Source organism: Podarcis muralis, chromosome 5 (genome assembly GCF_964188315.1).
Source record: "Podarcis muralis chromosome 5, rPodMur119.hap1.1, whole genome shotgun sequence".
NCBI classification, from domain to species: Eukaryota; Metazoa; Chordata; class Lepidosauria; order Squamata; family Lacertidae; genus Podarcis; species Podarcis muralis.
The window spans coordinates 59,822,969-59,832,681 of NC_135659.1; the positions used below are offsets into that span (position 1 = coordinate 59,822,969).

General features: G+C 43.4%; 1 protein-coding gene across 1 annotated transcript; it reads right to left on the reverse strand.

The window, feature by feature from the left end:
- Positions 1-1,105: 1,105 nt before the first annotated feature.
- On the reverse strand, positions 1,106-9,335 carry REN (renin). Its single transcript, XM_028734214.2, has 9 exons — positions 9,145-9,335; positions 6,249-6,405; positions 5,373-5,496; positions 5,069-5,187; positions 4,156-4,352; positions 3,358-3,480; positions 2,534-2,678; positions 1,837-1,935; positions 1,106-1,456 (listed from the first exon to the last, which is right to left on the reverse strand). The coding sequence occupies exons 1-9, from the start codon at positions 9,276-9,278 to the stop codon at positions 1,295-1,297; spliced, it is 1,260 nt and encodes a 419-aa protein (XP_028590047.2). The 5' UTR covers positions 9,279-9,335; the 3' UTR covers positions 1,106-1,294.
- Between the last annotated feature and the right edge of the window lie 378 nt (positions 9,336-9,713).

The window sequence follows — 9,713 nt, forward strand, 5'->3', positions numbered from 1 at the left end:
TTCTCTATGCTATGCATTGTTTTAATGCACTTGCTATTGACTTCAGGAAGTTGACAACATCCTAAGTCGATACCTTCAACGGTTAGGCCATGGATAAAATTAGAACGTTAGCTTGATTTCTAACCCACGGAATGGTCTGAGGGCTGATGGTAAGCAGGTTAGGTCAGTGTAGAGCAGGGGTAGTCAACCTTTTTATACCTTCTGCCCACTAATGCATCTTTCTTGATGGTAAAATTTTCTTACCTCCCACCAGTGCTCAATGGAAGGAGGATTCCGCTTGTGCTGTAGAACCCCCTACTGCCCACCTAGAATACTGAAATGCCCACTAGTAGGCGGTAGGGACCAGGTTGACAACCCCTGGTGTAGAGAGTCTAGCAAGTATCTGGGTGGAAAATGCCTGGAAATGCCATATATGTCATCTTGAATTCCAAGACAGAAGAAACGCAGGATATAGATAGTGAAATGTGAGTGAAATGAAATGGAAGATTCTGTTTTTCATTTTGCCTCATGCAATCACTTACAGACCCACAATGTTAATGCAAAAAATTACCACATCAGAATGGGAGTGTCATATAAGGATTTTGTACTATACTTCTTAAATCAGGGCAGTTCTATCCTGTCATGTTTCCCATTCAGTGGAAGATATAGTGTCAGGAGCTCCACAAGACTAATTCCCAAGATTCTTTGGGAGAAACCCAGACTGCCAGATGAACCCTGCTTCAGGATTGTTCAGATGTGTTGCATGGGACCTTCTTTTTCTCTTACACTGTGTTTCTCCTCACCTTTGTTCATTGGCTATCATTTCCATATCTAGCCTGATCATATTTCACTTGAAAACAAGTAGGACTTTGCCAAGTATGAAATGTCCCTCTCACAACAAGGACGGCTTTTTGTATGAATGTCAGTATCCCCAAAGTGAAGGGAAATAAGTAACCACAGAAGACGGACACTTCCCAGTCACTTCCTCTAAGCAGGAAAGGGAAGTCTACAGGTTATAATTTAAGGTGGAAAGATTTCAGCTATCCTAGTTTTAAGATAGGAAGCAGAACTTTCAGCTTTCTGACTTCAGTGGACAATATAGGAAGAGGACATTGAAATCCAGGGATTATGTGATTCTTGATGTTACTGTTTTATAGCTTTTAGCAATGCAGCAGAATAATTGGAGGGCTTTGCATACATATTGACACAAGCTCTTTTTGCTATTGAAAACAATATATTATTAAGCTGTTCTCTTTCACAGTTTATGCAGTTTCTTCTCAAAAGTTAGTAATCTCTGAAACAGGACTCTTCCGTGTCAGAGGGATGTGGCAAAGCCAATTCGGTTGTTCTGCCGGTCAAATTCAGTATAGTACTCTCCGATGAAACTAGCACCCAGAATCCAGAGAGGGCCCAGTGGAGGAGGAATATCAAAACCTGAGAACGCCACGGTGCAGAACTCTTGGCCATATTCAGAATGCTGCAGAGAGAATGGCACAACCAAGCAGGGAAGTGAGTCAGTGAAACAGTTTTATTGCCTTAGATCAGGCTTCCTCAACCTCGGCCCTCCAGATGTTTTTGGCCTACAACTCCCATGATCCCTAGATACCAGGACCAGTGGTCAGTGGTGATGGGAATTGTAGTCTCAAAACAAAAGAGTTGTGTCCCACTCTTCGTGACCCCATGGACCAGAGCACCCCAGGCACTCCTGTTTTCCACTGTGCCTATTAGTGCTGAACCATTGCTCAAACTATCAGACCTCAGAAAATTTCCCCTGGAAGTTTTTTCTACCCCAACGCCTCTATTTCCTAGCTGCCCTCCACCTTTCCTGTTTATTGCAAATCTTGCCCAGCATCTTACCTGGAGGACATAGGCGGAGCCACTGAGTATGTAGGCTCTGTCTCCAAAATGGAAGGAGATATCAGGCAGCAAATGAATTTTCTTGCATTCGATGATATACTGTGAGAGGAGAAAGGAGTTAATAGGAAAATGAAACTTTTAGGTCCTGTACTCAAGACTGTGGGGCAAAGTACTTCAGGCAAGAGTTGAAGACCAAGCCCATCTAATATCCATCGGAGTATCTCCCTCATGCCTAGATTTCAATCTAGGTTTCATGTAAGCAAAAGCAACCTCCAAATCCATACTGTCTATACTCTTCACCTTTTGAGAAGACCAGCAAATTACTTACAAGGAGAAGGGGCAGTGCTAAGGTTCCTAGTATCAGACTTGACAATTGCACCTGTAATCAAGTGTTTTTACTGTAATGGGAGTCTCAGGCATAGAGCACTGTCATGTCTTCTTTTGCTACCTATGGCAGCCATTTTGTGCTGGCACGCATGGCACTTTTACTAAGATATGAGACCCAGCACTTCACTTTTTAACAAACAAAACAAAACAGGATTCAAGGGCACCAAGGGAGTGTTTGCATGCATGAAAAAGCAACCAGGCTTCGGGTTCCACTGCTCTTTTTCCTCATGACTTTTTTGACCTGTCATTTCTTTGTCTACCCACTGCAAGAGAGGATAAGTTTTCGGAGGAGAGTTTTCAGTTTGCTTACATCTTTCTCTTCAAACAGAGTAGCTCCTATGGCTTTCATCAGAATAGACACTGAACTAGCTGGGCCCGTGATATAGGAAGTCCCAGTATCTACAGATGCCGTGCAGCCTTCGTGACAGAACAGCAGCTCGCCCCCGACAGAAACCCTGTGGAGAAAGCAAAACAGCCTTTCATGTTTCAGACAAACCCTTATGCCCTACCCACCCTCGCTCTTGCAGTGAAGCAGCCATTCTGACCTAGAGAAGATAAGTAACCTATTAGCTGTATGTGCTAATATATGGAGTTATCTATGGTGCTGCAGATGTTGTTGGACTACCAACACCCATCAGCCAGCATGGCCAAAGACCAGTGATGATGGGTAGTCTAGCAACATCTAGAGGGCCATGGGTTCCCCAGCCCTAGAGACCAAGCACACTTGTGAAAGTTTATTTGACTATTTTTTGTGATATTATGGCCATGAATGTGTTAATGTAGCGCTGAATACATAAAAAGACAAATAAATAAAATTATACATTCCAGACAATGTAGATTTTACAGCTGCATCATATATTGATTTAAGGAAAGGATAAACTGGTGTATGAAAACGCCTCCACAGACCCTTTCCCTTCTCTTCCTTAATGCTTTTAAAGTCCTTGCTATCCTTTTGAAAGGATATTTTGGGGGGATATGTTTTGTACAATTTTAAAGCTCAATAAGGGTTATTGTTGTTGTTTTTAAAAAGGAACCCAAGTTTGATAAATGGAGTGTTTATCGGATTGTCACACGACGATGGAGCTTAGAAGGGTTTGTGAATTACTTGGAGCAGTAAAAAGCAGTATCCCTCACCCTTTAAGATCAATGTGCCAATAGCCTTCCCGGCTGATGCTGAGATAGTGGAAGTCCCCCGTGTAGTAAGATGGATCACTGCCTCCCAGGATGATTTCTCCCCCAGTGTTCAGCGCAGAATTCCTAGGACAAAAATCACAAGCAGTCACTTTCTCCTTCCTGCCCACTCTTGTACCTGATACACTTGGCATGATACACCTCAGGTTCTGTCGGTTAGATTCTTGTTGGCAGGAGCAAAAAAACATGCATAGGTAGTAATGTGAGGAGGGTGTTCTTGTGCATGAGAATGTGGCGAGGGGAGTGATACTCAAAGTGGTGCAGTGATGGGCCAATGTCGAACTCTGCATGAATGGAAACTAAGCTTTCCAGGCAAAGAAGAGCAACCCCAGTGTTTGTACATCAAGGCCCAGTAGCCTCTCTGTGTGTGGCCCTCAGGCCACACCCTCTGCCACAAAGAAATGGAGATAGGGCCTTCTTATGCCCCTGATTGAACATGGGAGGTGCTAGGAATTGAACCTGGAAAGCAGCATGTACTGTACCACTGAAAACATGCTTCAACTAGATCAGGCATCCCCAACCTGCGGCCTTCCAGATGTTTTGGCCTACAGCTCCCATGATCCCTGGCTAACAGGACCAGTGGTCAGGGATAATGGGAATTGTAGTCCAAAACATCTGGAGGGCCGAAGGTTGGGGATGGCCTGAACTAGATAATGAGTTTTTGGTTCCTTATGAAGGATTTCTCCAGACCACCTATACTCCCAGTTATCTGGCACATAGGCGCTTCCAAACAACCATCACCTGCTGTAGTAGACAGAGAACACTTCTGACGTCAGAATCTGTTCAGACATGATCTTATCAAACACTGGGGTAACACCATCAATGGCTTGACTGGGATACCCCATACCAAGCACTCCATCAAACTGGGCATAGTTGAAAGGTTTGTTAGTGAGTGCTGTGGCTTCTGCAAACACCTGGAAAACAGGAATGCCAGCAACCTGGATAGAAGAAACAAGGAAAAGAAAGGTTACCTTTGCTAGGGAGCAAAGCAGGCATGGGTTTTTCTTCCCCAATGTTCAACCTGCATATTTGTAAATAAAGATAAATTTTGCAAAACTTCACCAGCCTCCTGTGATTTCCTTCCAAATGATAATGAACTGTGCCCCTGGAGTTTCTCATCATTCAGATAACTTGGAGAGTGTGACAGTGCTGAATGCCAAATATTTCAATATATTGTTGAACTCTGCTTCCCATCTGCTCCAGCCAGCAAGGCTCCTGGTCAGGGATAATGGGAGTGACAGTCCAACAACACCTGGCAGGTCAGCTGCAGGTCCCCTATCCCTGATCTAGTGGTTGAAGTGACACAAGGCAGTACGGTCTAGCCTTTCCCAATCTAATGCCCCCTGCCAGACGTTTCAGACTACAATCCCCATCATTCCTGATCGTTGTCCTTGCTGGCTGGGGCTGATGGGAGTTGTAGCCCAAAACATCTGAAGGGCATCAACTTGGGGAAGGCTGGTCCAGACTATGGGGATTCTCCTTGACTGAGTACAAGAGGCCTTCAAACAGTGATTTGGTATAGAAGAATCCTGGCCTGTGAATGGCCTTGTGCCTGCCAGGGGAGAGGAAAGCTTTGCGCCAGTTCCCCTCCTTCAGAAGCAAGAAGGCATACGAGCGGAAAGAAAGGAGCCTTCTATCCCCTTGTAGTACTTACTGTCACAATGTCCTGGCTAAGGAAACCCTTGACGTGTCCTTTCCCATATTGGATTGCAATTTGAGTTCCATTTGGCCTGTATGTACTTGATTTGGAGGAGTCGTAGCGGGCGTGGGAAGCTAATAGGAAAGAAAGACACTAAGGTTATATTAATTGGTTCACCAGAAACAGATCATACTCCACGATGAACAAATGTTTTAATTACCATGCATTCGAACGAAAAAACTCCATGAATCCAGGCATTTCCATACTATATTGTTGGCATGTGTTTCCCTGAGTATGCATGGTACTTGCGATCACTTACCACAGGCGCTGTACAGTGGGGAGCACTGGTGGGATGGCACCCAAAGGTTGGCCGACCCTGTGTCAAAAATGACTTTGAAGATCTGGGCTGGCGTGCCAATGCTGATTTCACCAAAATACTGCGTCTGAAAGACATGTTGCAATACAAATAAATAGTTGGTGCTGCTGATTCCTAAATCTTAGTGCCCATCCAGACTGCATTTGGCAACATATCATTGATGCTATAATAATGTATGAGTGGTAGACTGATGCTGCACCAACTACACATTATTCTGCTTTATTAGTTGTTTTGTGATGTGTTCCACGTGGTATTATAGCCATCTGGAGGGGAACACTCTTATTTTATTTATTTATAACATTTAAAAGCTGCTCAGTAACTTATAACAAATCTAGTTACAGATAGGTTACAGATAGATTATAACAACTCTATCTGTAACCTATCTGTAAAAGTTACTGTAACTTTTACTGTAGTTACTGTAACTATCTGTAAAAGTTACAGATAGATTATAACAAATCTGTAAGCAATGTTCTACAGCGCCGCAAAAGTGCAACACACGAACAATCCTGAAAGATTTGTACTATAAAAATTACAGCATTTTTGCAGGAAGTTACAGGACCTGCACTGATGGGAGATGAAGCAGTGCGTCCACCCCCCCAAAAAAACAAACAAACAAACACCTTTGCAGATGTACGCAGTGAGGAATGCAGGATCGTGCAAAACCACCCTGTTGCCATCATGAGCACAAATCACCATGGTTAAAAAGGACAGGTGGAAGGGCCCTCCATCACAGCTCGCTCCATAAATATCTCTACAAAGATGCTTGGGCTCCCCTGATCTGCTGACTCGCTTGCTCAAGGGGCACCATCAAACACTCACATCTCTGTAGTTTGTGAGGGTGGTAGGTGCTGTCACATTATGAAGCGCTTCGCCAAGATGGTATAGACTGTGCTCCATGGAAGGGAAGCCATCAGACACTTCCATCCCCATCTTCTGCAGGGTCTCCCTGATTGAGGGCATTTTCTTAAGCGGAATCCTGAAATGTGTTAAGAAAGGAATTATAAAACTTGGGTGGCCACTGTGAGAATGCAATGTTGGATTAGGAGGATCTTTAGTCTGAACCAGCAGGGCTCTTCTAATGCTCTTGTGTTTTCTCTGGGATACGCAGAATGCCTCTCCCACTTCCACCCCGCAATGAGCTGAATAAACTGCTTCAAGAACTAAAGTCATGCTGGTGAGGAAATATACAGTTTGTTTGAGGCCTCTTTCAGACTTTGCTGCAAGGGGGAAGCAGCCTTGATTCACAGATGACAGCTGCCTTGGCTTGGAAGATACCTCTCACTTGCTCTAGATGGCAGTAAATGCTTGCAATGGACTGTCAGCAAGTAATTTTCCTCTAATTTTAAGCTATCTTTAAAAAGAGAGAGAATTGAATCACACGATTTTATTTAAAAGTCATTTAGCAGTTTTTGAAGCATGTGCTTCAGTCTTGCATATTATTGTCCACAGCTTCAAACCTGCATAAATTTGCGGTCCTTACATTTTGGATGTTTTAAAAATTATTATTTTTCCAATATAAAGAGAAGGATGCTTCATGTTTGTTATATAAGCATAATTCTTTATTGCCACCCACCTACACAATGCTTCCCCCATCACTATCTGCATTTGTTGCTCTACAACTTGTTTTTCTACACCCGAGGACCAACCACTCCTTCCTTTTATACCACAGTGACTCCCATACCTGCTTTGCGGCACCCTCTCTCAATTTCCAAAAGTACAATTACCAAATGCATTCGCTTCTTCCCTTAGAATCTTCTTTGTAACATTTAAAGTACAGCAGTGATGCTGTACTACAATGGCAAATTAAAAAATACAATTTAAATTTACCCTTTCTGGGGATAAGTGTTATCAGTAGCATTTTTTCAGCTATTTTTACTCTGTGAGTGCAAAGATTTTGCGACCGAAGATTCCATTGTGCTACATTATCAGTCCTGTGTGAACCAAGATGGGCGCTTCCTTGTTCTTTCTATGATCCGCTTGCCTTCATCTTCATCTCTAGCTTTCTCTCCCTCATACAGTACAACAGTCTCTATATGTGGAGCCTTATGTGGTCCTCCCTCCTGTGCCCATATTTCTTTCCTTATGGCAATTGTCTCCCATTTAACCTTTGCAAAACAATAGCCACATAGAATATGCTTCTCTTTCAGGTTGCCACACTGAGGACAGACATCAATGTTTCGCTTTATCTTTATAAGGGTTCCTAGGATTCCTTCACCTGCAGCGATTTACTTTAATGGTCCCCTTGATTTTGGGGCTGCCATCCAGATTTAAATTCCCGCAGTGCTGCTGTGGCATAGCTATTGGGAAAGTGTATTGTTATGTAGAAGCAGGGACCTAGGATATGTCATTATTAGCACCTTTCCAGAAATGGGGAGGGAAAAGCAGTTGTCTTATGAGACCCTTTCATTGATTAGGGGGGAAATGGCATAGCTCAGGGGTAGAGAACATGCTTTGCATTTGAAAGGTCACAGTTTCAATCTCAAAAGTAGGGAAAAAACCCTGTGTTCCTCTACCTTCCACCCCTCCAAAACAGCTTTGCTGACGCTTGTTTAAATTTAGTCCACATTAGGTAACAAAGCCTAATCACAATTTTCTGGAGACCTGCCTTGATTTCTCAGTGGAACTGAGACATCTCTCAATATGCAGCACTGAATTTTAAGTAGCAGCTTAAAGGAAAGGATGTGCTTATTGCAGGCTTGTCTCCCAAATTCAGCTGTTCACTTCTCTGCTGAGGTGATTTATGCCAATCTGTATGTCCAAAGTTGTACTCCCTCCACCCTCTTCTTCTTTCTTGATCTTCTCTGGTAAAAACATCACCATACAATCTGTCCCCTCATCACAGTCTAGACTTTGTTTTCGCCAACCTTTCCACCAGACAGTTTGTTACCAGATCTTACTATTTCTGTGTCTACTTATCTATTATTTATTCCTTATATATAAAACCCACTCATCAAGTCAAAGGGCATAGTACTGGGATTAAATGAGTTAAAGGAGTTTATACCTCAAAGAGTTACAATTCCCAGCAACCCTTAACAAGTGCCCAGAATTCTTTGAGGGAAAGAAGGGGCTTCAAATGTACAGTGGTACCTCAGGTTAGAGATGCTTCAGGTTACAGACGCTTCAGGTTACAGACTCTGCTAACCCAGAATAGTACCCTGGGTTAAGAACTTTGCTTCAGGATGAGAACAGAAATCGCGCGGCGGTAGCAAGAGGCCCCATGAGCTAAACTGGTACCTCAGGTTAATAACAGTTTCAGATTAAGAACAGACCTCCAGAATGAATTAAGTTCTTAACCCGAGGTAGCACTGTACTTTAAAGGTATATAGTGTTTACACAGCCTTAACAGGCTTTATCCATACTCTTGCTCCCCAACTCTGCCTTTTGACTCGTTTCTTATATATCTTCACCCATGCCTTCAACTTCTTCAGCTCTATCTTCCCCCAGTTTGAAATACACCATGGTGGTCTATTCTCTCCTATGTATGGTACAACTTCCCACCTGCCACCAGTCACATATAATACAAAATGGGCTGAAGAAAAAACATGTGAATGCTAACATTAGTCCCAGCACAGTAGCTGCATACACCTCATCAGGGAATTCTGATTTGTCCTTGACCCTGCTGCATCAGGTACTTAGCCTACACATTCATCGTGCGCTAGGAAGGAGGCAGTTCTCCCAATACTAGGCCTTGACTTGAAAAGAGAAGGCACATTACCTTTGGAAGGCATCACCGGAAAAGCACAAGAAGCAGCAAACCACTGCAAAGACCCAGGACCACGGCATCCTACTGCTGCTTTGGGTAGCAGAACCTTCGCTCTGGTGTTGTATACAAAGAGAAGCCACGTCCATTGGGCTTTTATAGAAAAAGTTGCTGTGCCGAACTTGAGTTTCTGCTCAGTACTGATTGGTAGGGAAGGAGTAATAAATTTTGCTGATGGGGGGGTGCCTTTGGGATGCTAAGCTTGACCTCACTTCCTGGCAAAGGGCAACTTGGCCAGAGCCCATGAAGGCGTGCGTATGAAGACTCACTCTCTTCCATGATTAGCTCAGCGTACGTAGCTCAGTGAGGAAATCAAGATCCCGCTTATTATTGTGGAACAAATTTAAACATACCCCTAAGTAGGTCAGTCTGGCTCTTTTTATTCAATAGCATTTCTTAGAAAATATTTATGTTCCTGATCCTTAGCAGGTGGACTCCAGTGAACACTTGCAATTACTAAAGCAATAGTGAAAATTGAAATTAACAGGCCTGTAACATTTCTCAGAGGGACGCGGGTGGCGCTA

Coding starts and splice junctions, on each gene's coding strand:
- REN (XM_028734214.2), bottom strand. CDS start 9,278: ATGGACGTGGCTTCTCTTTGTATACAACACCAGAGCGAAGGTTCTGCT. Junction 2,679..3,357: donor TGGCACATTGATCTTAAAGG/GTGAGGGATACT, acceptor CTTTCTCCACAG/GGTTTCTGTCGGGGGCGAGC. Junction 1,936..2,533: donor CTCTGTTTGAAGAGAAAGAT/GTAAGCAAACTG, acceptor CTCCTCTCACAG/TATATCATCGAATGCAAGAA.